We start from the raw sequence: 27,176 nt of genomic DNA, 5'->3' as shown, positions 1-27,176 counted from the left end.
TTTAGCACATGCACGTGCCTTCATGGAGGTGACTATGGACGTGTGTGGCATTGATCTGCATATATGTAAGTGCGTGGGCATAGGTGTGTGTGGATGTGTGCTTTTATGTATTATCATTTGTGTGCAGAACTGTACATATATCTATGCAAATGTATGCGTGCAGGAGCACCCACGTCTAAGCATTTGCGTTTGAGTATCTGTGCATGCACATTGGTCTGATGGAGTGACTGTGCATGTGTCTGCACATGGACTCCTTTGGAAACGTGTACACACACCTCTGTGTGTGCACACGTACAATTTGCCCTTTGGGTGCATGCAAACTCACATGTGTGGTTGTGCCCATGTGGGTGGGACCATGTGTGTGTGCATGCCTGTGAGTACGCATACCTCTGTGTGCGTACAGGGGTGCATGCGTGTGCACCCATGAGGGGGTGCCTGTATACATCTTTTTGGATGAGCCTGTGTGGGTGGGCGTGCAATTCCCTCCACTCACTTTTGACGTCATGAGTGATCTCATTATGACATCAAGGGGCAAACCGGGAATTGTATTGAAACAGTGATCTGTCACAGGCATCCCACCAAGGATGAGATGTGGTGACTGTGCCGGTTGCCCCATGACCGCTGAGCTGTTCCTGCCAGAGGTCATCTGAGAAACACTCTGAGGGATGACTGGAGAAGGGGCCTCCAGCAGCCACCTAGCCCAACCCTGTGTTCAGAGAGGTTCTCAATAGATCAGGTTACTCAGGGCTGAGTCCAGGCAAGTTCTGAACACTTCCAATGACAGAGATCCCATAACCTCTCTGCACAAAGTACTCCAGCACTTGACCACCTTCATGGAAAGAGTTTTTTCCCTGGTATCTAATCACAATTACCCATTATTACACCTGTGCCCATTGGCCCTACTCTAATCATAGTTTATCTCCAGAGTCTTGCTCAATCTTCTCTGTATCCTCCAGTGAAGTGGTAGTAGGCAGCAAGTATGTCTTCCCTTAGCCTTCTGTTCTTCAAGGTGAGCAAGCCCAGCTCTCACAACCCTTCCTTGCACATCATGAATCTGGCTACCTGACCGTCTTGGTGGCCTCCACAGGACTCACGCCTGTTGATCAATAGCCTTCCTGGACTGGGGAGCCCCAAACTGGCTGCACTGCTCCAGATACAGTCTCACAAGTCCCAAACAGAGGAGCAAGATCACTTCCCTGGACTTGCTGGCTACACTCTGGGTAATACAGCGCAGGATGCAGTGGACCTTCTTTGCTGCAAGGGCACACTGCTGGCTCGTGTTCAGCTGGGTGCCCACTAGGACCTCACATCTTTTTCTGCTGAGCTGCTTCCGAGGCAGCCAGCCCCCAGCCTCTGCTGGTGCATGGGGTGGTTCATGCTTGCTCTTGTTGAACTTTTTGTGGTTCTGGTCAGCCCATTCCCCCAACCTGCCCAGATCCCTCTGACTAGCAGCCCTGCCCTATATTGTACTGACGACTCCCCACAATTAGGGGTCCTCCGCAAACTTGCTGAGAGTGCATTCCTCCCCACCATTCAGGTCATTAATGAAAATATTAAACACTATTGGTCCCAGTATTGACCCCTGAGAGTTCCCACTGTGGTTATTGGCTGCAGCTGGACTTTGCGCCACTGGGCACAATGCCCTGAGCTCAGCAGGCCAGCTAATTTTCCAGTCCCCTTCTTGTCCACCTATCCAGCCACATCTCACCTGTTTGGTGAGCAGGGTACTATAGGAGAGAGTGTCAAAAGTCTTGCTAAACTCAAGGCATACCACACCCACTCCACAGTGCCGCTCACTTCCTCAGAGAAAGCAATGAGGTCAGTCAGGCATGATTTGCCCCCAGTAAACCCATGTGAGCTGCGCCCAGGCGCTTTATTGTCTTTCATGAGTTTAGAAAAGGCTTCTAAGAGCTTCTTTTCAGGGACTGAGTGGAGACTGACCAGCCAGCTCCTTTAACTCCCTTGGCTGTATCCCAGCTGGTCCCATGGACTTACGTATGTCCAATTGGTAGGAAGAGCTCCTTAATTCTTTCTTCTACTGTGGGTGCTGCTTCATTCCCAGAGAGTCTACTGGGACGCTCAGGTATGTGATGGGCCTGAGGAGAAGCCATATCAGTAAAAACTGAGGACAAATATCCACTGAGCTCTTCAGTCTTTTCCCTATGCCATGTTCCTTTAGTTCAGTACCTGTCCGGTCCAAGGTCTCAGCCCCTGCCTTGACACAGCACCAGGCTGATGGGCTGCACAGGTACAGCTGACATTGACCTGGACACGAGGCAGGGCTGTGTCTCACACCAGACAGCACTGACACTGCACTGGAAGCAGATCCACTCAGGCATAGCCTGAATGAGGTTGGCAGGATTTCTCAGCCTTTCTCCTTGCCCATAAAGCAAACCCCTTCCTTTTGAACTCTCTAGATCCGGGGAGAGCGGTGTCCTGGCCTAGAAAAGCAGGGAGTGGGGACTGCCAGCCATGCTGAGGCATTCCAATATTGTTTACACTGAATTAAACTAAGGATCCAAACTGGTGTGAAACAGTCCTTGTTGGGGCCTGGAATTGGCAGCAGCGGGGTGTGACCTTTGGCGGAGTAGAAAAAGGAGGACTGAAGATACAGAAGGTTGCATTGCAGTGCCTGTGCTGAGGACAATTCTCTGCTAGGTTTGTTCTGTTGTTGTTCAGCTACACTCGGGCTCCTTCTGACTCTGGCTGCTCTGTGGAGTTCATTGACAGAGCAGTGGAGAGTGCCACTGCCATGAGCAGAACAATCCCTCATGAGAAGGGACACACACACACACACACACACACACACACACACACTCATGCACATCAACATGGAATCAGGCACAAATTTTTGCACCCATGTGCATTCACACTAACCCAGCTGCACACAAGTGCACACAAGACATGAACACACAAAGGAACACAATCAACTGTGCACTCTGCTGTGGACATCTGGGGACAAGCGCGGCAGGGCTAGAGCATTCTGGGGAAGGACAAGGCCCCAGGCATGGGGCCCACACCCCTCTCCCTGGTGCAGAAAAGGAGGGGGCAAAACAGGCCACCAGAATTTTCCTGGGATCATGGTTAGGCGGGACAGGGTCAAACCCAGGCACTGAGCCACTTCTTGCCAACAGGGCCCCAAAGAGCCCCAAAGGAGTGACCCAGACGGACATAATTGGCCTTTACTGGACTCCTCCAGCATGTGAGCTGAGTCTTCTGCCCACACTGACATGTTTTGCTCCAGAAATGCTTGGCCCTCTCATCCTGTCATGCAAAAGACACCTCCACTGGGGAATGTGCCTGGCATAAAGCAGGAAATGAAGAGACAGCGATTCAGGAAGCCAAAACACAGCCCATAGCATTAGCGGGCATGTTTTGCATTCAAGATGAGCTTGACAAGTACTTTTGAAGAGTGGCCATACACCCCTTAGCTTTCTCGTAGGTCACCAAACCTGGTTGCTGGGGAATGTTCCTCACGTCAGCACCCAAAGACTAGACTGTATCAGCCCTCATGTCTTCCCCGGCTAATGGCAGCACCCATAGCTGCTCCAGCTAATTGGCAGGCACCAGATACATTTTTTCCACATAGTCCATCCCTGCTTCACCAAAAGCCCTGTAAAGGAGCAGAAGAGCAAAACTTAAGTCCTCCACAAATTTGAGAGAGTGCTATTTCCAGAGCACTTCCTGATACAGCAGTTGCCAGCAACTGTAACACCACAGAATACTCTCAGGCATAACAGACAGCAAGCGGTTGGCATTCGTCAGTCAGCAAGCAGTTGCAAGTGAGCCGGCTGCGCAGCATCAGAGCAGGTGACAGGGAGATAGACAGGATTTTCTCTGGCAGCTTGAAGAGCCCCAGACCCCAGCTGCACTGGAGAAGCAGGAAGTCTCTCCCCCTAGTATTAAGGTAAGTGCAATCTCTGGGCGAGGTGAAAAAGTAAGGAAAGAAAAGGAAAAGGAAAAGGAAAAGGAAAAGGAAAAGGAAAAGGAAAAGGAAAAGGAAAAGGAAAAGGAATTTCACTTGAAGGGACCTACAACTATCATCTAGTCCAACTGCCTGACCACTTCAGGGCTGACCAAAAGATAAAGCATGTTATTAAGGGCACTGTCAAAATGCCTCTTAAACATTGACAGGCACGCGTCATTGATCACCTCTCCAGGAAGCCTGTGCCGGTGTTTGACCACTCTCTCAGTAAAGAAATGCTTCCTAATGTCAAATTTGAACCTCCTCTGACACAGCTCTGAACTGTTCCCACGCTTCCTGTCTCTGTGTATCAAGGAGAAGGTATCAGCACCTCCCTCTCCACTTCCCCTCCTCAGGAAGCTGTAAAGAGCAGTGAGGTCACCCCTCAGCCTCCTTTTCTCCAGACTAGACAAACCCAAAGTCCTCAGCCGCTCCTCATAGGACATACCTTCCAGCCCTTTCACCAGCTTTGTTGCCCTCCTCTGGACACATTCAGGTACCTTAACATCCTTTTTAAATTGTGGGGCCCAGCATTGCACACAGTACTCAAGATGAGGCCGCACCAACACTAAATACAGCGGGATAAGCACCTCTCTTGACCAGCTGGTTGTACTGTGTTTGATGCACCCCAGGATGCCCTTTGCCCTCTTGGCTGCCAGGGCACACTGCTGACTCCTCTTGAGCCTGCTGTCAACCAGCACCTCCAGATCCCTTTCTGCAGGGCTGCTCTCCCAGTTTATACCTGTGTCCGGTGTGACTCCATCCCAGGGGCAGAATCTGGCACTGGGTCTTATTACATTTCATGCCACTAATGATTGCCCAGTGCTCCAATTTATCTAGATCCCTCTGCAAGGCCTCTTGTCCTCGAGGGAGTCAACAGCACCTCCCAGTTTGGTATCATCAGCAAGCTAAGCTATGATGAGACACCCACTAAGCTGAGCGTCTCTCTGGAGCATTTGAGATCAGTTTTTCCATGACACCATGAAATCCTTGTGCCACGTCCTCATGTGAAAGATCTCCAGCTGTCACTTTGCCTTCATGAAAGGCAAAAAGAGCTGAGCATCCTTGGCGAGAGGAGGACAGAGGCAAGAGGAGAACCAGCCTGACATGGGCGGGATGGGAATCTGTGCCCGCTGTGATGCATTTCTGAGACAATGCTGGCAGGCCTTTACAGACAGGCCAGAGAACGCCACGTTACCCAGCGCACTCTGAGCCCCTTCTGGGGAAGCAAGAGAGCCTTGTGGGAACCGCCCTGCTCCCCTCCCCGCCTTGCACAGACCGTCTCACTCTCCCTCTGTAGCGCTGACCAAGCGTGGCTCGGTGCTGCCTTCAGGAGCACAGATCCACAGCAGCCATCAATGAGAAGAGGGGCTGAGCCCAGGCATTGACTCCAAGGGGGACCTGGTGATGCCGCTGCCACGGTTGATGCTGAAGCCGGTGCCGGCGGCGGTGCCGGTGCCGGTCGATGCGGGAACCGCCCCGGGGCCCGGGGCCGGGCGGGGCCGGGCGGGGCGAGGCGGCCGCGGCGGGCGGAGCGGCAGCGCCCCCTGGCGGGCCCGCCCGGGGCTGTCCCCCCGCCCCCGACACACACGCCCGGCCCCGCCCGCCGCGGTTCCTGCCCGGCCGCAGCCCCGGCTCCTCTCCCCGTGTCTCCCAGGGCGCAGTAATACACCGCCGCGTCCCCGCGCCGGGGCCGGGCGAGCCACAGGGCGCTGGACCGGCGGTCTGCCGCCACCGACAGCCGCCCCGCAGGGTCCCGCAGCTCTTTGGACCCTTTAGTGCCGCTCACGAGGAATGCGGGGCCACGGCCCGGGAGCTGACGGTACCAGAGGATGAAGTCGTAAGACTGTATGTTGGGGTGTGAGCAGCTGATGCTGATGCCGGTGCCCTCGGTGGTCTCTGCCGACGGCTCCTGCTGCACCTGGGCTCTGCCCACTGCCACTGCCGAAGAGAAAAAGAAGAAAATAACCTCAAAACCTGCTTTCTGCCCAGCCCTGCCTGCTGCTTCCCAGAACAAATCCCACACAAGCAGTCAGGAACATACAGACATAACGAGAAGAGTTTCCAGAGGATGTCAACATGTGCACTAGTGGAAGTGTCCATTAATAGTCGGTGGAGAGATGAATGCATGAATGATAGGTGGGAGGGTGGAGTCATTGAAGAAAAAAAGAGGGGCAAAGGAAAAAAAGAAAGTAGCAAGGAGAAAGGAACGACTACATGATGTATATGGAAAGACACAGAGGAAAGAAAGGAAGAAGGGGTGGTTGGAGAAAGAACAGAACAGCGAGTTTTCTGAGGGAATGTGGGATGGTAGCAGAGGGAGGGATGGATGGGAGGATGGTTCGGGGGCAGAGGTCCGTGAAGAAGCCAGAGGGGACGGCAGCCTCGAGAGACCGGCAGGGGCCACCCCAGGCTCCGCCCGGGCCCCACGCAGCCCCCGCCCCGGCCCCCATCCACCGCCGCCAGCCCCACGCACCCAGGAGCACCGCGGCCAGCCCCGCCAGCCCTGCGCCCCGGCACCGCCGCATCCCGCCGCTCCGCCGCCCGCGCCTCGCTGCCCCCCGCCAGCCCCGGCTCTCTGCTCCGGCCGCGCCGCCTCCTCTCCTCCCCTCTCCCCCCCTCCCCTCCCCTCTCCCCCCCTCCCCTCCCTCTCCCTCTCCCTCTCCTCTCCCTCTCCTCTCCGCCGCCGCCAGCTCCGCCCCGGGGCTGAGCCCTGCGCCGCCGCCGCTCGGGCTCTCGCCCGGGCTGAGAGTGCTCAGGGGCTCTGCACGGGCACAAGTTTGTCTCCTGGGAATTGGACTTCCCCGTCCTCCAGCGAGGCCACCCCAGCAAGAAGAAGCATGTACAGCACCAGGGGCAGCCTGGGACAGCAGCAGGGCCCTCACCCAGGAGATGGACCAGCTGCCCAGAGCTGTCTGCGAGCTCGGAGGCTGGAAACAGCAGCCATGGATTCCCTGCGGATGGCAGAGAGGAGGCTGAGAGCCTCCCTTCAGCGGCCTCTCTGCAGTCCCAGCACGATGCCTAAAAGCTGTGTCCTGGTAAAGGGGATGTGAGGACAAGGGTGCCCATGGGTGTGCAGGGGTCAGGGAGGGCAGGGGTGGGAGTTACCCAGTCAGAATGTAGGTGAGAAGGGACCTCCAGAGGTCACCTAGATCAATCCCCCATTCAGAACAGATCCCGTTAGATCAGGTTGCTCAAGGTCACATTCAGTCCAGCCTTGAACACCTCCCAGGATGGAGGTTGCACAACGTCCCTGGGAAACCCATTCCAGTTCTTGTTATTTCTTCTAGCCTATTGCTTAATCAGAACTCCCCATGTTCTATCTCCTGGGCACTTCCAGAGACTAGGTCCACCTTCTCTGTTTCCTCTGAACAAGTAGTTGTAGAAAGCAAGAAGGTCTCCCCTGAGCCTTCCCTTCTCCAAGATGGACAGGCCCACTTCTCTCAGCATCTCCTCACATGTCAGATTTGTCACTCCCCTAATCAACTTGGTGGCCTTTGTTGGACTTGCTTCAGTATGTTGATATCCTTCTAAGATCAGGGCACCCCAACCTGGATGCAGTACTCCAGATGTGGCCTCACAAGGGCCAGAGGGGCAGGGTCACCTTCCTGGACCTGCTGGCAACACTTTGACGAACACAGCTCAGGATGCAGTTGAACTTCCTTGCTGCAAAGGCACGCTTGCTGTCTCATGTTCAGCTGGGCATCTCCTAAAACCCTGTAGGGATGGTTCACGGACTCTGGTGCGGGTAAAACCAAAGACCTTTATTGTTTACAAATTTGTGCTTATATAGATTCATCAGCTGTCCACGCGCTCAGGCTTGTTCCATGATTAGTTAATACTTTCTGTTCACCCGCTGTGGCTAAGCTTCTGATTGGTGCTGTCGAGCAAGACACACGTCTTCTGGCTTCGGTCTCTTACCTGTTTTCCAAGTTATTTCAGTCTTCAGCTTCTTTTCTGCACACCTGCTTTGTCACTTATTTACTCCCTTATTCTATGTCTTTCAAGGCTATGTCTAATTGTTCAAGGCCGCTCGCAACACTCCCTGCGAATCCCACAATTCCCCCTTTTTGTTTTTCTTCCCAAAATGCAGTGTTTATCATCCTCTGCAGGGCCCTTTGCAGACAGGATAGCAAACACAGAATAATGAGCAGGAGGCCACAAATAGCACATAATAAAATTAGCCCAATCTTTATCAAACCTTTAAGCCAATCATTAATTCCCCAGTTACTAAAAAGATTTTCTATCCAACCCCATCCATCATCAACTTGTAGCTTTTTAACTCCCTCTTTCAATTGTTGAATGCTACAGTGAATAGATTCCGAGTGATCGGAGAGATTCATATAACACATACCGTCAAGGTCTTCACGCTCGTGCTCCTGTGCTAAAAGCAAAAAATCAATTGCTGCGCGATTTTGCAAAGTTGCATGTCTTACGGAATCAACATCTAAAAGCAAACTACTCAAGGCTTGAGAAGTAGCATTAGTCTGCTTGGCTAGCCAACATCCCAACTTATTTAGTGTGGCCAAGGCCTGCGAGGCTGCCACCCCTGGCGCAGCTATAGAAGCCATAATTATCTTTTCACTGTTCCAAAATTCCACATCATCCCTGCATTCTGCCTTAAAGGCGTGGGTCGATCGCTTGGAGCGCCGGTGATTAACAGTTATTGATGTATTTGGTGTTAGCAAAGTGAGCGTCCCCAAACTGTAAGGCCCTCCTTTTACATGAGATGGTATTCCTCCCCATGCGCGATCACCACAGATAAAAAAGACCCCTGAGGGAAGCGCCAGAGGTGCGTTGCTAGATTTGGAAATATTCGGGCTAGTATAGTTGCACCAGGCTGTATTATTTCTATACATGGACAGAGACGAGTTGATATTTTGTGCCGTCGTTCGATTGCGCCCTGAATAATTAAAATACAAACAGCTGTCCATTTTAACTGAACCCAGGGGTTCAAGTTCCTGCGGCTCCTGTGGTAATTGGGGTAAATGAGCACTCCACCCGTCCCAGTTGTCGACACAGGCGTTGAAACTGGAGCACAAATGCTGGGACTGGATAGTGTTGGGCCAGGTATCCGCCAGGACTCCGACAAGACATGTTGAAAAAGGGTTCCCTGGAGATAAAATAGACAGGCAAATAAAATCTTGTCCTGTTAGATTCGCTAACGTGACCCACACATTCGTCTTTGGTTGTGGTGGCACCCATATTGCTTGTATACACCCAATCAAACTTAAAAAGGTCGTTATCCTCTCCATTTTATATACCAGTCTGTATAACAACAAAAATAATGGATTGAATAGATCTCACGTATACTATTGATTCTCTTACAGTGAATACACAATGGTGCTAAAGTATGATTCAGATAAATGTGCTGATTACCATTAAAATAAATCAAATACTTTCTACAAAATATACAATGTACAGTAATGTATCCACAGCAGCGCTTACAGACTAGACATATAGACACCTGCGGCCTAGCGAGGCCTGATACACAACTTCTTACTGTCTCAAGCAAGTCATTTCCCATCAAAACAGTTTGTGCTGTCACTCAAAATGTCTTCTGATGTCTCGGCAGGCCCTTCAGGGTCCTTTGCGGTTGTCTGTTGTTTGCCTGGTACCGGCAGCTTTGTGAGCGCTGGCCGTACACACCGAGCTGGAACCCAGCGGGGCCCGTGATCTGTCAAAACACAAGCATACCCTCTCCCCCATGTTATTAATGTAAATGGACCTTCCCATTTACCATTTAGTAGGGATTTCACCATGACAGGTACATTTTTATCTCGTAATGTTTGCTGTGATACCTCCCCTAAAGAGTGAAAATGGTAGAGCATCACCGGTGTCTCAGTATGAGGGGTAAAGGACAGATGATTCAACACATATATTGCTTTTGCTAAGCGTGTTTGCGGGGAGTCTCCAACAGTTCCCCCTTTTTGTTTTAACAACATGGTTTTGAGCACACGGTGTGTGCGCTCAATGATGGCTTGCCCAGTAGGAGAGTGTGGGATACCAGTGAGCTGTTGCACTCCCCAGCGCTGAAAAAACCTTTGAGTGGGCTGGCTGATATAGCCAGGACCATTATCTGTTTTTATCTGTCGGGGGATGCCTAGAACCGTGAAGGCACCCTGAAAGTGGGTTTGGATGTGGCGGCTGGTTTCTCCAGTGGCGGCAGAAGCCCATATCGCATGGGAAAAAGTGTCCACGGAGACATGGACATACTTTAAACGACCAAATTCGGTAACATGTGTGACATCTGTCTGCCATAGTTGTAGCGCCTGTAAACCCCGCAGATTAATAGCAGGCGGGGGACCACTGGCAAATTGTTGACAATCTGGACATGCCTGTACAATCGTATGGGCATCGGAAAGGGTCAAATGAAACTGCTTGCGCCAGACCCGTGCACTTTGGTGAAAAAAAGAATGCGACATACGTGCCTGCTGAAACATATCGGGTACGGGAGCAGCCCATACCGGTGTTGTCAGTCGGTCTGCTCTTTCATTACCTTCAGCGAAGAACCCTGGGAGATGCGTGTGGCTGCGGATATGGACAATATGATATGGTTCTGTCCTGTGATTAATATAATACAATAACAGTTTAAACATTTCAAACAATTTTTGATTCGAGATATGTCTAATGTAGGCGCGCTCAATGCGTTGAACCATTCCTACCACATACTGTGAATCTGATACAATATTAAGAGGCTCAGGCCACCTTTTCAAGGCTTGTATGACTGCATGCAATTCCACGATTTGTGGCGAACCCTGCACATAATATACTTCTTGCTGCCACTGGCCATTCTGTCTCCAAACTAACGTGGCCTTTCCTGTCTTCCCTGATCCGTCTGTAAAAACTGCAACACCATGCACTGGTTGATGTTTGATAAGTGGCCTATCCACTATACCAACTTCCTGTAGGAGGGAAAATAGCTTGTGAGGTGGCAAATGCGCTACAAGTTCGCCTGGATATCCTTCCAGAGCTATCTGTAACGACACATTATGCTGTAAGCACCAGTCTAAATATTCCTGTGTCAAGGGTATGCTGATGGTTGCGGGCTCACTACCTGCTAATTCACATATTTGCGTCCTACCCCGTTGTATCAACAGAGCGATCAACTCAGTTCTGCTGGTGATGGTTTTCTTAAGCTGGTAAGGTAGGAAAACCCACTCCAGAATGACTAAAGGGTCTGCAAGGGTGGTAACCCATTGTCCAACGAGGGCAACAGGTTGTTGAGGTTGGTTACAGAGATACAAGCAGATGTCATGTTGTTCAACTAGACGGTGACTTTGTCTCCTTGTGAGCAAAACGTTAATGTTGTCAATCGCCTTTCTGGCCTCAGGCGTTAACTGCCGAGGAGAAGTAATCAGTGAGTCGCCTCGCAATAAATCAAACAATGGTGCTAGCATTTGATTATCGATCCCTATGACTGTTCGTATCCAGTTAATATTTCCTAACAATTTCTGCAAGTCATTAAGCATCGAAATATTTGTTTGAAGTTGCACTGCCTGTGGCTGGATGGTGCGCTCCCTAATTTTCCACCCTAAATACTGCCACGGTGCTACTTGTTGCACCTTTTCTTCTGCTATCTGTAAACCATATTTGTTCAAGCTGTTCATGACTTCCTGTATTGCCGAGGTTAAGTTTTCGGTGGGCTTTCCTGCTAAAAAAATATCATCCATATAATGATAGCACACTAACTGCGGGTACTGCTGTCGAATTGGCGTCAGTGCAGTGGCAACATATTGCTGGCAAATGGTGGGTGAATTTTTCATTCCCTGTGGCAGTACTGTCCAATGATATCTTTGCATAGGTTCCTCACAGTTCTCCGTGGGTACTGAAAAGGCAAATCTAGATGTATCTTCCGCTGCTAAGGGTATGGTAAAAAACCAATCCTTTAAATCGATGATAATAATATTCCAATTCACGGGGATCATTGCGGGAGATGGCATACCCGGTTGCAGTGAACCCATGTCTTCGATTACTGCATTGATTCGTCACAGATCATGTAGCAAATGCCACTTCCCATTTTTCTTTTTAATGACAAACACTGGGGTATTCCGTGGGCTAGTTGTCGGAACAATATGTCCTTGTGCCAATTGTTCTGCTACCAACTCTCGTAGTGCTGCGGCCTTCTCTTTGACGAGAGGCCATTGGTCCACCCACACAGGCTTATCAGTCAGCCACATGAGGCGGAGTGTTGGCCGCTCTCCAATGGCCTCTGTGGAAAAGGCGATGTAGCTGTGGTAAGTGCCACCGACACTGTTGTCTAAAGCGGCCGCTCGCTCTGCAACGAAAACACTTGCTATTTGTAACATTCACTGCCGCTGCAAAGGCCCCAGCAAGGGCTTCAGTTAGGTGCGAGACAGAGCCAACTCTATTGCAGACCTCGATCATCTGTATGATACCGGCCCCTTGTGGTAGCCTTTGTAATACTCGTTTACAGTCTACATTAGCGTTTTCAACCGCTAGTTTAATAGGGCTTCTTTTGCCTCGGCATTATCAATCTGCTTATCGAGAGCGTCTCTCAAGCGATCAATAAATTGCATGTAAGGCTCGTTCGTTTGTTGTATAATATGGGTAAATGATTTTTCTGTTTTCCCTGTCTCTGGTACTTTAACCATGGCTTGATAAGCTAATCGGGCAGTCAAACGCAAAATTGCGGGGTCAAGTCATGCCTGTAATCGCGGATCATCTAACGGCGGCCGCCCTAGCAGCTGGGGTAAGCCTGCTCCATGTAATGGATCATTCGGCTGCTTTTCTAAATTCGCAAGTGCTTCCTGGGCACACAGATCCTGCCACCGTTGTGTAAATAACAGTTTCTGAGTTGGCGTTAAAATCATGGTGGCTAATTGGCATATATCATAAGGAGTAAGCAATTGTCCTGTAAAAACATTTTCTAACAGACTCTGAGAAAAGGGGGCAGGAAGTCCATAGGTCACAACGGTTTTTCGCAACTCCTTGATTAAGTCCCAATGGAACGGTTGCCACTCATTTGGTCCTTGATCCCGCACCAGGACAGGAAAGGACTAACTCACTGCCTCAAGGTCTCCTGTCTTGATCGCCTCCTCCCTTAGCTTTGCCCACCGATCTTTAGGATCAAAGTCCATGCCGTCTGATGTTGTTTCTTTCGGCAGGGCGGGAGGGATTGCTACAGACGCTGGCGTAAAACCGAGCAATTGTCCAGATGCATCCACAAGCTTACACTGCTCACCCTCTGGAGGTACTGAGGCAGCCTGTAAATCTTGGGATTTAGGTCTGACAGTGGAAGCAGTTTTTTTCCCCCTACGCTCGCTGTCGTTTCTTCGGGGGGGTCTGGGGAGCTACTGCACTCACAGCGGCAGTGGCAGCTTTTTTATCTGCCTTAATCTGCCGTAAATTATCTGTCACTACTCGCCAAGTGGTCATAATTTGAGCTGCCGTAAGGTCACCTCGTGAGGCTGCTTCCCAGATTAGCATGCCAGCTTTCTCCCAATTATCTACATCAAATACTTCATGCAACTGTGTGGGAGCTCCGTGCGTTTTAAGCCACATTAACAACATTTTCATAGTCCGTTCCTCATATTTGATTCCCCGCTTAGCTAACAATTGCAATAACAGCCGTAAAATGTACGCTTCTTCTACAGACATATGCGCCCCCATTTAAAAAAAAAAAAAAAAAGCTCCAGTTGCTCACCTTTATTTGGTGATTGAGACCCGGGTCGTTCAGCTCCTCCGCTCATGAATTCGTCCAACTGGAGTCCCTACCGATGTACGTTCCACGCTGTAGTTTCGTGCCTCACGTTGGGCGCCATTTGTAGGGATGGTTCACAGATTCTGGTGCGGGTAAAACCAAAGACCTTTATTGTTTACAAATTTGTGCTTATATAGATTCATTAGCTGTCCACGTGCTCAGGCTTGTTCCATGATTAGTTAATACTTTCTGTTCACCCGCTGTGGCTAAGCTTCTGATTGGTGCTGTCGAGCAAGACACACGTCTTCTGGCTTCGGTCTCTTACCTGTTTTCCAAGTTATTTCAGTCTTCAGCTTCTTTTCTGCACACCTGCTTTGTCACTTATTTACTCCCTTATTCTATGTCTTTCAAGGCTATGTCTAATTGTTCAAGGCCGCTCACAACACTCCCTGCGAATCCCCCAAAACCCCACATCCTTTTCTGTGGGTCTGCTTTGTAGGCAGCCAGACCCCAGCCTGCATGACTGCATGGGCTGGTTCATGCATCAGATGCAAAAATTTGCCCTTGCTCTTTTTGGCCTTCACGAGCTTCCAGTCAGCCCATTTCTCCAGCCTGTCCAGGTCCTTTGAACAGGAGCCATGTCCGACAGTTACAGCCCCTTCCCCTTGCTGGGTGTTATCCACAGGCTTGCTGGGAGTTCCCCACTGCCCACTACTCGTAACGTTCATGAAAACATCAACCAGTATTGGTCTTACTACTGATCCCTACTGCTAGACCCCACTAATAAGTGTCGGTCAGCTGGGCTTTGCACCAAGGTCACAACTCTCTGAGCCTGGTAGTCCAGACAATTTTCCACCCACCTTAGCACTGAACCCATTTGTCACTAATTTGGTCATAAAGGAAGTATGAGAGAGGCTGTCAAAGGTCTTGCTAAATTCTAGGTACACACCTCCCCTGGCCTTCCCTCCTCCACAGTGCCTGTAACCTCATGAGAAAGCAAAGAGGTTGGCCCTCGGCACCACTAGAGCCTCAGCTCCAAAGTGGATCCATGGAGAGGGGAATCAGCCCTGGCTGAGCTCTCCCAGCAGAGCTCCCTGGCACTGGTCTCGCTAAGGTCACTAACGGGAAGGGGTAAAGCCCTCGGCTGCACTGCCTGCAAGTTGGACCTGACCTCAGGCTGAGAAACATTGAGGCAGGGAGATGGGCTTAGAAAATTTACCCACTGTGCACAGCCTTTGTCAGAAAGAGGGTCTGAGCTGGACATGACTGTGGGAGAGCAGCAGGCTTTGGGGAATGCGGTCTCAAATCCAATGTCTCTTCCCTCCCAGAGGCAGTTGCTGGGCACTCAGGCTGAGATGCCAATGCAGGGCATGAAGATCCTTGGGGGCTCAAGTCCAAAGCAGTCAGCAGCTCTTTGGCTTTCCTGGAGGGGCAGGAAAAGGAGGGCTCAGGAGGCAGGGGCTGCATTTCAGTGCCTCTTCCCTGGACAGATCTCTAGCAGGCTGGTGCCATCACCACTCAGCTGCACTCAGGCTCCTTCTGACCCTGGGAACCTGCTGCTCTGCAGTCCTCATAAACAGAGCGGTGGAGGGTGTCCCTGCCGTAAGCAGCACAGTGCCTCGTGATGAGGGACACACAAGGACACACACACACACACAGGCTCATGCACACCAGCATGGAAGTATACACAAATTTGTGCTCCCATGTGCATCCACACGAACATGGCTGCTTACAAGTATATGCAAACAAGAACAGACATAGGAACACAACAAACCATGGACTCTGCTGAGGACCCCTGGGGACAGGGCGGTGTTAGGCAGGATGGGGTCAAAACCTAGCAGCACAACACATACCTGTGGGGAGGCAACAACAAGGGACCATCGGGGTGAGCTGAGGAGGGAGGGAAAGACAAGGACATGGCACATCCTCATGCACAGGAGCCCATGGCATCCAGCTGAGGATTGCTGGAGCTTCTTCCCGAGAATGGCACTTCAAACAGCCCCAGCAGAGTGACCCAGGGTAACGTCACTTGCCTGCTCTGGACCCGTCCAGCACATGAGCTGAGTCTTGTGCCAGCACTGCTGCATTCCTGCCTGAGAAATCCTGGGGCCTTTCATCCCAGCACTCACAAGAAGCTTTCACTGGGGAATGTGCATGGCCCAAAGCTGGAAATGAAAAGGCAGCAGTGCAGGAAACCAAAGCACAGCCCATATCATTAGCTGGGATGGTTTGCATTCAAGATGAGCTTGTCAGAAAATTGTTACCTCTGCAAAGGGTGCCTCTGGTCCTGCGGCAGTGATGGACAGGTATAAAAGGCAGCCCAAGTCCCTGCCCTCTCATCCACTTCTCTTGCCTCCTTCTCCTTGGGAAGCAGGTGAGTCTTGAAACCCCTTCTCCTCCTCTTCCAAAGTGAGATCTTGACTTGATGGACCTCTCAGGTGATATTGGCTCTGGATTGTGCTGGGGTTATCTCTTCTTGACATGACAGAAGGAAATGGGGAGAAGGTCTGCTTAGAGAAAAGCTGGGATGTGACTTTTGTAATTAGGAGAGAACCTCCCTGGCCAGGATGCTCTTTATAGGCTGATGAAAACTGTGTGCCTCCTGGCCGAGCCTCCAGCTCCCCACCCAGTAGTGGTCTTGGCTCCTTTGGCACAGGGTAATCAGGCTGCTCCTCACTCACCCTTGTGCTCTGCTTCCTCCCTGTTTCTCTCTTCCAGGGGCACCTCCACCCTTAGAGACATGTCCTGCTACAACCAGTGCCTGCCCTGCCAGCCCTGCGGCATGACCCCGCTGGCCAACAGCTGCAATGAGCCCTGTGTCAGGCAGTGCCAGAACTCCACCATCGTCATCCAGCCCTCCCCCGTGGTAGTGACCCTGCCCGGCCCCATCCTCAGCTCCTTCCCGCAGAACACCGTTGTGGGGTCTTCCACCTCCGCTGCTGTTGGCAGCATCCTCAGCTCTGAGGGAGTGCCCATCACCTCTGGGTGCTGTGACCTCCCTGGCATTTCCAGCCGCTACTGTGGCAGAAGGTGTCTCCTCTGATAAAGGTGCTGGCAACGGCCCCACAGAGAAACCTTGGGGAACTCAGAACATGGTGCTGGGTAGAGCATTGTATTGGGTTTGCGTGGCAAGGTTTTGGTAGCGGTGGGGCGGGCTATAGGGGTGGCTTCTGTGAGAAGCTGCCAGAAGCTTCCCCTATGTCCGACAAAGTTAATGCTAGCAGGTTCCAAGATGGACCCGCCGCTGGCCAAGGCCGAGCCAATCAGCAACAGTGGTAGCGCCTCTGTGATAACATATTTAAGAAAAGCAAAAGAAGTTACAGGGGAGTAGCAGTTGCAGCCAGAGAGAGCGGAGTGAGAAGATGTGAGAGAAACAACTCCGCAGACACCAAGGTCAGGGAAGAAGGAGGGGGAGGAGGTGCTCCAGGCGCCGGAGCAGAGAGAGATTCCCCTGCAGCCCGTGGTGAAGACCATGGTGAGGCAGGCTGTCCCCTTGAAGCCCATGGAGGTCCACAGTGGAGCAGATATCCACCTGCAGCCCGTGGAGGACCCCACGCCAGAGCAGGTGGATGCCTGAAGGATGCTGTGACCCCGTGGGAAGCCCGCACTGGAGCAGGCTCCTGGCAGGACCTACGGACCCGTGGCCCCGTGGAGAGAGGAGCCCACGCTGGAGCAGGTTTGCTGGCAGGACTTGTGACCCCGCAGGGGACCCACACTGGAGCAGTCTGCTCCTGGAGGACTGCACCCTGTGGATGGGACCCATGCTGGAGCAGTTCGTGAAGAACTGTAGCCCGTGGGAAGGACTCACATTGGAGAAGCTCATGAAGGACTGTCTCCCGTGAGAGGGACCACACGCTGGAGCAGGGGAAGAGTGTGAGGAGTCCTCCCTCTGAGGAGGAAGGAGCGGCAGAAACAACGTGTGATGAACTGACCCAAACCCCCATTCCCCGTCCCCCTGAGCCGCTCGGGGGGGAGGAGGTAGAGAAAATAAGGAGTAAAGTTAAGCCTGGGAAGAAGGGAGGGGTGGGGGGAAGGTGTTTTAAGATTTGGTTTTATTTCTCATTATCCTGCTCTAATTTGACTAGCAATAAATTAAACTAATTTTTCCCCAAGTCGAGTCTGTTTTGCCCGTGACGGTAATTGGTGAAGTGATCTCCCTGTCCTTATCTCGACCCATGAGCCTTTCGTTTTATTTTCTCCCCCTGTCCAGCTGAGGATGGGGAGTGATAGAGCGGCTTTGGTGGGCACCTGGCATCCGGCCAGGGTCAACCCACTACAAGCATCAAGATTTTTCAGTGTTGTTTTCAGGATAGCTGACTGACCTTGTCTTTCTCTCCCTCTTCTTTGTTTGCTTCAGTTCCCCCTGGCAACAAGGTTCCCCCAAGACCAGCCTGGTGGGGACCATCTGTTTCCTCTCCCTCTACAGGGCAGGCAGACGGACGTCATGCAGGAACTTCTCCATGGCCAAGGACTGCAGACTCTCGGCTGCCTCTGGGGATTCCTGCACTGTTGTCCTGCACTTGGAGTGACTTTCTTTCCTTCTTTTGACTCATTAAAGTTCTGCTGCATTCAAGCCTGGCCTCATGTGGTCCTTCCCCCTCTGGACACTCCCGAAGGTGCCAAAGGAGAAGGGTGTTGCTCTGGGGTGCAAGGGAGGTGAGGGCACAAGGAGACCCTTCTCCATTCACAGAGGAATGGGAGGCTGGGACACCCTGCAGTGGCTCCTCTTTTGGGCACCATCCCTTGCAGCTGAGGAAGACATCCCTGGCTGCTCTGCTGCCAGTGACCATCAGGCCTTGCCTTGCTGTGTCTCAGCTCACAAATGCCCAGAAAGGCAGGGGGCCCTGAGGGGACAGCAGCCCCATGAGCTCTTGGTGAAGGGTGTTCCTCTTGCTATGGCTGGAGCTGTGCTGGGGTGGCAGGAGGTGGGTCTGGGGCTCTGGAAGATGCTTTGCTTTGCAGAATGGCAAGAGTGGTAATGCAGGGAACAGCCTGTGGTGTATTGCTGAGGGAGATCAAATTGCTCTGATACAGAGTATGCAGGGGAATGTGTGCACCCATGAGGGTATGTCCAATGTCTTGCTAAAGTCAAGGTACACCCCAGCCAGTGCCCCTCCCCTTCCCCACAGTGCCAGTCACCTCCTCACAGAAGGCAATGAGGTTGCTCAGGCATGATTTGCCCTCAACAAACCCATGTGAGCTGCTCCCAATCCCCTTCTTGCCTTTCATGAGTTTAGGAATGGCTTCTGAGAGTATTTGCTCCATCTTCCTTCCAGGGGCTGAGCAGGGACTGTCCAGTCAGCTCCTTGAATACCCTTGGATGCATCCCATGTGATCCCATGAACTTGTGTATGTCCAAATGGTAGTAAGAGCTCCTTACTTCTTTCTTCTTCTGCTGGGGGTGCTGCTTCATCCCCAGAGAGTCTGCAGGGAGGCTCAGGGATGTGGTAGGCCTGAGGAGAAGCCATACCAGTAAAAACTGAGGAGAAATAGGCATCGAGTACATCGGCCTTTTCCCTCTCATTTGTCACCAGGTCCCCATCCTCACTGAGCAGTAAGCCCACATCTCCTTAGCCTTCCAAGCACCTCCATCCCATGGCGAAACACCATATCCATGTCCAAGGTACTTGAGGACAGATGGGTAGCAGGGAGAAAGCTTTTATTTGGGTGAATGGGCTCAAGCTGGGCACCTTACTCTCATGAGCTGCATCTCCCCATCACACAAAGTGCAGATCATGTCTCACCTCAACCACATTGAAGCTTTGGACACAAGACTTGCAGAAGATGACTCTGTCAAGTCCAACACCTGTGCAGTGGCCCTGGACAGTGTAGACAGCCTTTCTTTGGGTGTGAGTCTTCTCAACTAACTCTAGATGCCTAGAGGTCAAGACATGTGTGTGTGTGTGTGTTGTCCAAGCCAGCTGTCTAGTCTATCGTGAGTGCCAACAGAAGAAAAGTAGGTGCTTGTAAGGCATGGATTGCCTGATCTGTATGAGACAGGGTGAACTGAGGTTTGACAGTGCCTATTTCTCTCTGCTGATGACCAGTGGAGCAAAGATGAGGAGCTCACCTGGAGACAACTGCTCTGGAGGCAAGGGAGATCAATTTCCCCCTACTCATGTCTTGTCTGACTTTGCACTTAGATCTTTACTTAGATCTTCACTTCAATGAAGACTGAAGACTTGGGCCTTAACTGCGGTTAGAGGCTCGGAAATGAGGTAGGTGAACCCCTTCCCTTACTCTCTCTGTATTCATGTGTCCATAGTTGCCTTTAGTTATCTCCCACCCTGGAGGTTTCAAGACCACGTTAGTATCCAGCACCGAATACTTGACATTTCCAGTCGCTTGGGACATGACTATTTCAGACATCTCCTGCATGTCAGCAACTGGCCATGCCTTAGAGAGCTGTGTGGCTGTTCCTTACTAGGCCTGTGTGAAGAGAGAGCATTACCCATCTCCAACAAGCCCACGAGATCCCCCCGAGATCAAACTCCCTGTGGCGCACAGAGGGAAAACAGAAAACCGTCTCCTCAGTGTGGCCAGTTTGAGCTTCAGTGTGTTAATGAGGTGGGTGTGGGGATGTTCTTATGCTAACAATGCTGGTGACACTCTGATGTATGCTCTCACTATATGGAGCTAAACTGGAGAGAGTTTACACTGTGTGTGTGCACACAAGGCCCCCCTGTGTGGAAGCAGAGTGGTGGCTGTGAGGGGGCAAGAAAATTGGGAGCACAAGCTGTCAATGCCTACTAGGCGGATGGAGAGGAAACAACGGCAGGCAGTTGTGTACAGCTGGAAGTGAGTCGGCAAGGTGAGAGCTGTTCATCCACACTCCTCCTGACGTCACTGCATCCAGAGCTCCTCCAATAAATCAACCCCTTTCCAGTGTTCTCCCTCAGCCAAGCGGACCATGGCTTCATGGCTTCGTCTGGAGGATGGTGCATGAAAAGATATCGTTTGGATCATTTCCATTGGCTGAGCTGGTGAGTGAAGCCGGCCCAAGACCTCTAGCATAGACTTCCAATACCTTGCACGTTTAAGGAGAGCCAGATTAAGCGGGATTTCTCTGCTCTTTAGCCACATGAGATTTCTGGCATGTAAATTCCTAAGGAGGAAGAAAGGAGAGAAAGGGATCCTTCAGATGGTGGTTCAGCTCCATCTGTCTTAGATACCCACCTGAGGATGAGATCGGTTCTCCCCTAGAGAACTGATCAAGAATCCTCCCTTGTCTCCAGGGAGGGCATAGATGAAACCCCTCGGTTCACCTGGCTTCTCAGCAGAGCTACCTGGGAGGGGACTCAGCTCAGAGAATTTTGCCTTTGACCACTGAGACATGGATATCTCTGCCCAAGTTGAGATGTCCAATTTATTCATCTAAGCTGCTCGCTAGACTCCTGCCTTAGTCCTCAGAGACAACCTGGCACTTCCAGAGGGCTTTTAGCCATGTATGTGAGGCAAGATGAGCCATGTCTCTTTCCCAGTGCCTTTTCTCTGTCCAAAGAAGGGGGGTAAGCTGAGGAGCTGAGATAAGAGTATTTCATCATACATCTTTCCACTTGGTCAGCAGAAGTCCCTCCCCTGACTCTGAGATGGCAAAATTACAGAGAGGTGAGTCTTACCCCTAGTAGCTAGGCTGAGAAGCAGACATCAGTGGAGGTAATGGAGGTATTTGCAAAAGCTTCCTGTGCTGAGACTTGGAAGAAAGTAAATATACAAGACCACAAGTCCTTGAGTAATGACTGTCATGCTAGCCTGCTGCCCTGTGCTGCTGCCCCAGTATTCTGCAGCTCAGCTGGAAACCCCTGTGATCAACCAAAGAGGCGAGAATGTCTCTTCCAGTGCCACATTGTCATGACAGTGTTCTGTTCCCTCAGTCTCATTTGCAGAGATTGCAACTCAGGATTTCCTGCCTTGAAGAGTGCAGGTATGTTATTCCCTTCCTCTGCAACAGCCTTTCACGTAGCTGGAGCCCCTCAGCCTGCCATCCACAGTTTCCTAAATGGGATTTTCATCTCAGGGAAGCAATTGCTTTCACCATGTTCTAAAGGAGAGGCCTGTGCTTGATCCTATTTGATGGTGTAGGCCTGACCTTCAGGGTCAGATCTAGTTGTCCAAACGTGTTTCTGCAGCACAGGATTTCCCTGACCATTTTAACTTAGGTTTTGATGCTGTTTTCCCGTGCTCTGCACCAACTGCTTTTCAGGGACGATGGCTTTCTTTCACTACTAGTAGCGTCTGAAGGACCAGCACAGGCATGCAAACTCTCACAGAAACATTCCTGTCTTTGCAGATGGACCTCAACACTTGGGGGCACATGGCAAATGGGACAGGTGTGGAAGAATTCATCCTTCTTGGCTTTCCAGGCGCGTGGCATTCCGAGGTCTCCCTTGTGATGGTATTTGCACTGATGTACTCCCTGACACTAATAGGAAATGCATCCATCATAGCCCTCGCGTGGATGAACAGCAGCCTCCATACCCCAATGTACTTTTTCCTCTGTAATCTTTCCTTTCTGGAGATCTGCTACATGGTGGGCATTGTTCCCAAAGCCTTAGGAGTCATGCTGGGGACTAGCCGGACCATCTCCTTCAGCGTCTGCATCCTCCAGTTGTTCTTTCTTCTCCCCCTAGGCTCCACTGAGTGTTTTCTCCTGTCTGTCATGGCCTATGACCGCTCCTCAGCCATATGCTACCCCTTGAGATACAGCTCCCTCATGAACAGCGTCCTGTCCTCTCAGCTGGTGCTCAGCTCCTGGCTGGGAGGCTTTCTGGCCATCTCACTGCTGGCCTTTCTGACATCCAGGCTGACGTTCTGTGGGCCAGATGTCATCAATCATTTCCTCTGCGATATAGATTCCTGCCTTGCCCTCTCCTGCAGTGACACGTGGCCTGTGGAGCTAGTGACCTTCCTTGTCTCCATAATTGCTGTGGTGGCCTCCTGTGTGGTCACCCTCATCTCCTATGTGTACATCACCTCTTCCATGCTGAGACTCCAGTCAGCCCATGGCCAGAAAAAGGACTTTTCCATTTGCTCTGCCCATCTCAGTGTCGTCACGATCTGGTATGACTCCACCGTGTTCCTGTATGTCAAGCCGTCAGCCGAGAACTCCCTGGATCTGAACAAACGCGTGATTACCTTTCACACAGTTGTAACTCCTTTGCTGAACCCCTTCATTTACACACTCAGGAACAAGGAAGTGAAGCAAGCTCTGGGGCGGGCTTTCCAGAAAAAGTGAAGTGGCTTTTCAAAGGGCCTCAGTGGGAGCAAACAGATTCATCCCCTCCCTCCCATGACTTCTACCCTGCGCAAGTTCCTCACCAAAGTGTAAGCGCACCTGGGCATCACAGGTAGTGAGAAGCCACCAGTTCCCCAGTGAGCTCATCTCACTCACAGCCATCTTAGGCTGGCCTGAGCCTCCATTCTAACAGTCCCACCTCCCTCTGTTCACTCCTGGGTAAACTCAGAATGCTTCACAGTGCTGTAAAGACCAGCGCTTGGAAAGGGTCCCAAACCCCACCCAGAAACAGTTCTCCGACAGAACACTGGAGGAGTGGTCCTCCCCCAGGTTTGTATTCCAGTTTGCTAAGAAGTGCTGCATTTTGTCAGGGATTCATCTGAATCCCCTAGAGAAGTCCCAGCAGCTGGCTCATTGCTTTAGGAAATGGGCATGTATTTCTCCGTTTAGCCTGACATTTTCTGGATGCATCTATGCCCCGTTCTTGCGGCTGTTTCACAGAATCATGCTTTGGTTCCAGATAAAATTTGGTAATATCTGGGATCTCTACCTCTAGCTATTATTCCTAGCATAAGACAGCCAACAAAATTTACACTCCCCTTCCTTCCCTCTATCCAGTATCTGAACGTACTTTTAAATTTTTACTTAAAAATATGCAAATTGCTCTGCTTCATGTGAGATGCATCAGGGCATTTCCACATCTAAAACCCCACATCAGTTCTTAACAGTCCATCATTCTACCCATTTTGGGCCTTGTCGTGGAAACACTTTAATGTGATGATTGGCAAAGCCCCCAAACTGCAGAGCTGTGAAAGGCTGGCTGGGTAGCAAGTCTCTCTTTACACTCATTGGGAGGACATTAGCCCTTCCAAAGGGCACTTGATTTTCCCCTTCCTACGATTTTCATTTCAGAACAGATGAATCACGTTCTCAAAGCTCTTCTTTCTGCACACTGACAGTGAAGGGAGTCCATGCAACCACTTCTTAAGGAGGAGGCATCAACACGGCAGATACACTTCTGTGAACAGCGTGGGATTGATTTCACCTGAGGGTAGAGCTCTCCGAGTGAGATGGTTGAGTCCAGACTGAACGTCTACTTGTCCCTTCCTTCTGGAAGCAGTGGTGCTTCTGGAGGTGATTGTCCTGTGTCCACCTGTCCTGGGCACTTGGCTCTTAGACCTGCAGCCAGGCCCAGGCACCTCTGCAGCCCTGGCGAGCAACCCAAAGCAGGACCTGAAATGGCCAAGGGACCTGAGACACAGCGGAGTGCAGGACACTGAGGGCTGCCGTCAATTCCCCATCAACGCTGCCTAGAGCCCTCTGAGATAAATAGGGGCGTGCAAAGCCTCCAACAGGGCTGGCAGAGCAGACCCACGTCACTTGCGAGAGGCAGGCTGTCCTGGAACAGCACTAGGACAACCACCAAGTACCCTGGGCTTTCTCAGCTGAACTGGATGATGCTCCGTGAGCAACAGACTCCAATTCATAGGGTGGCATCCAGGTGGAAAGCCAGCACCCTCCAGCTGAGCTGCCACATGCAGTGCTGGGGTGGGATTGCCTGAGAATAGGTCCCAGAACCATTCCTGTTGCCTATGGGAGGAGACAAGATCACTGAGATGTGATTACCAGCTGTTGGACAGAGAAACCAGCATGGACTCAGGGACATAGGGGTTCCTCCCAGCTGAGCACTGGCGGTTTCCCTGAGAAGGAGAAGAGACAGGTAAAAGAGCGGGACCACTCTCCGACAGTGGATGAGTGCGGGAAGGGTTTGAACAGAGAATCCTGCCCAGTGTCTGGCTGATGGGTCTTTTTCACTTGCTGACACCCAGATGCAGGGCAAGGAAGGGCTCTTCCCTTCTTGGGCTACTATGGCCACGTGGCAAAACCGTAAGAGCAGTTGTGCCTCCTACCACAAGCTTCGTTCTCCAGCTATGGCCATCAGTGGAGGCGTAGGGAAAGGGAACAGGAAGACAAGCTGATAGGTTACTTGCCCTGAGTACTCACTCCAGTGTACCAGCTGTTTTAAGCAGAGGGCATTTACAAGCCTGGTTTGGCTTGTTTATGGTGTAGCCTCCAACGGGTCTGCCTCAAGTCAGGTGTCTTGGACTCTTTTCATCATCGAAGACCCTGGATCTAGACGCAGCTGTACAAGTCACGCTGGCATGTGCTTCACAGCAGCACAGGCGGGGGAGGCAGAGGCTCAGCCTCACCACAGCCCCCAGGTGCTGCTGCTGGGCAGGCTGACCTCAGAGCTACATGCAAGCAGTGGCAGGGAGGGAACTGCTCCTCAGAGCACCACCCACGTTTCTGTGCAGTGCTGCATGCTGTGGGCACCAGTGTGGGCTCAGTGCACAGAAATAGGCAGCGCTGTCCTGGAGCTCGGCATCCCGCACATTCAGAAGCACCTGGGAGGTCTCCGTAGACAGCACAGAGGAGAACCTCCCTGAATCCACCTGAGGTTTCCATTTCCACACCCACAGCAGCATCTGAGGGGGCTGGCTCTGGCGCTGCTGGTACCAGGAGATGTAGGGATTGGCATAGCTGGTGGAGAAATTGCAGTGCAGAGCTGTGCTGTGTCCTGCCTGGATGGTCATTTCTGCTGGAAACTGGAGCACAGAGTCCTTTTGGGCATGACCTGTAAAGCCAGAAAGGGCTTTCAGCTTTGCTTGCCTGTGTACCTGTCCGTCTATCACTTCATCAGCTTGCTCACTGTCCCCACTTTCCAGCTCACTTTTCCTAGCCTCTGAAATGCTGAGCGGTTTGTCCCTGCACGCTTCTTTCTGCAGGTTCTTGCCCCTCCTCACCCCCCAGATCATCCTGCTTTTCAGCAATACTCACTGGTCTTTCAGTCCACTGATTCTCTCCATATCTGCCTCTGATCTGTGTTAACTGCTGGTCTCTCCTTCAGCAGCAGAAGACAGGAGCTCTTCCTCTCCCACCTCTGACTATATTTTCTTGCTATCTTCTTGCTAGAACAGTTCCTCCATATGACACACCGCGTCCTCTGCCCTTGCCCTATCCTTGTATGGCATTTCAGCTCTTCTTGCATCGAGTTAGCCTTCTCTGTCCCCCAAGGTTTATGACCATCCCGACAGAGATTAGTAGCATTTTATCCAATACCTCCAGGACAGAAGCTCCTATAGGCCGCATTGCTCCGTTCCCTAGCATCTTTCCCTCTCTCAGGCTTCATATGTATTAGCAGTACATTCAAGAATGCTCAGTACCTGCAAATTTAAGGTGAGGTCTGGTTGCTCCTCTGATGCCCATTTCTCATGACATCTCCCAGATTATTTGCCATACCCGTCTGCAGAAACACTCCCAGATCGCCCAGGGAGTCAGGACTCACGTCTCCTCCCTTCCACCACCCACTGCGCAAACTCTTGCCTCATTCTCCCCAACCTGAAAGTCACATCTCACCAAAGTCTGCCAGTCCCACCAGTGCTGCCAGGAAAATCAGGACCATGTCATGCTCTCCCTTCATGGGGTGCCCAGGGACCTGCCAGCATGAGGGACCTGAGGCTTGCAACGTCACCTCTTCTTCTGCCTCTGCCAGATCAAAGAGGCCTCCAAACCACAGCCCAGAGGGTGGAGCAAAACTCTCTCCCTGCTGCTCCAGGCAGGCCTCTTTGGGTCTGTCCCCAACCTCTACCACAAGAAGGCTCTCTAGAGAGATAACAGACTCAGGGTTTAAGTCCTGTCCATCAGAGGGACAGACAACCCTCATGAACTTCTCCTGACATCAACCACCTAGCCAGCTGCACAGGCCTGCACCCAGCTCTGCAGGAGGTGGAGAAGGCGCCCCTGCACCCACCCATGTCCGCCCTGTCCCTGGGACCGTCTGGATGGAGAGAGCACCAGGCACACACTGAAGTGCCGGGACCCAGGTGTCGCACACTCTCTCCCTTCGCCTCTGGCCATGGAGGAGGAACCTGACGAGAAACATCTCTGTAAAGAGCGTCTGCTGCACAAACCAGCCGCACAGAGACAGACACACTCCCGCACTCTGGCAGGGGGAGGACTTGGCAACACAGCTCTCTGTTGTACAGGCAGTCCCTCCGTGTCCCTTCACCCACCCACATTACCCACAGCCTCCAGCTGCTCGTCCCACCCTGGGCCCCAGAACCCCAATACCCAGGCAAGCAAAAGGGCTGCTTGATTTTAATGTCTTCTGATGCCTGCTGCCTGGAGCAGGGCTCCTCTGCCACCTCTCACCCGGGGCCCTTTGCTCACGCAGTTGGCGGGGACTGCAGCAAGCAGGTTATTAGCATAGCAGCCCCATTCACAACCCTGCTCCCACAAGGCCTTCAGGGTCC

General features: G+C 51.8%; 2 protein-coding genes, 1 pseudogene and 1 gene segment (V, D, J or C); 2 read left to right on the top strand and 2 right to left on the bottom strand.

The window, feature by feature from the left end:
* Positions 1-737: 737 nt before the first annotated feature.
* On the bottom strand, positions 738-6,492 carry LOC127026680 (uncharacterized). Its single transcript, XM_050912008.1, has 5 exons — positions 6,441-6,492; positions 5,620-5,905; positions 3,063-3,162; positions 1,996-2,096; positions 738-858 (listed from the first exon to the last, which is right to left on the bottom strand). Exons 1-5 carry the CDS (start codon positions 6,490-6,492, stop codon positions 738-740), a joined length of 660 nt encoding a protein of 219 aa, XP_050767965.1.
* A 9,376-nt stretch (positions 6,493-15,868) lies between these two features.
* LOC127026679 (feather keratin Cos2-3-like) lies at positions 15,869-16,671 on the top strand (annotated as a pseudogene).
* Positions 16,672-19,363: 2,692 nt separating this feature from the next.
* Positions 19,364-22,863, top strand: LOC127026678 (olfactory receptor 6F1-like). The gene is given in 4 exon segments (XM_050912007.1): positions 19,364-19,475; positions 20,515-20,558; positions 20,561-20,611; positions 21,919-22,863. Coding segments are annotated over 4 exon segments (1,152 nt in total).
* A 1,622-nt stretch (positions 22,864-24,485) lies between these two features.
* LOC127026677 (T cell receptor alpha variable 12-3-like) lies at positions 24,486-26,326 on the bottom strand. The segment is given in 3 exon segments: positions 24,486-24,563; positions 25,167-25,498; positions 26,281-26,326. Coding segments are annotated over 3 exon segments (456 nt in total).
* Between the last annotated feature and the right edge of the window lie 850 nt (positions 26,327-27,176).

This window comes from Gymnogyps californianus, chromosome 28 (genome assembly GCF_018139145.2).
Source record: "Gymnogyps californianus isolate 813 chromosome 28, ASM1813914v2, whole genome shotgun sequence".
Classification (NCBI taxonomy): domain Eukaryota; kingdom Metazoa; phylum Chordata; class Aves; order Accipitriformes; family Cathartidae; genus Gymnogyps; species Gymnogyps californianus.
The sequence above is the reverse complement of the archived record's forward strand: the minus strand, read 5'-3'. Positions and strand labels throughout refer to the sequence as shown.

Coding starts and splice junctions, on each gene's coding strand:
- LOC127026680 (XM_050912008.1), bottom strand. CDS start 6,492: ATGCGGCGGTGCCGGGGCGCAGGGCTGGCGGGGCTGGCCGCGGTGCTC. Junction 5,906..6,440: donor GCTGGCCGCGGTGCTCCTGG/GTGCGTGGGGCT, acceptor TCTCTTCGGCAG/TGGCAGTGGGCAGAGCCCAG. Junction 3,163..5,619: donor GCGGTGTATTACTGCGCCCT/GGGAGACACGGG, acceptor TATGTCCGTCTG/GGTCACTCCTTTGGGGCTCT.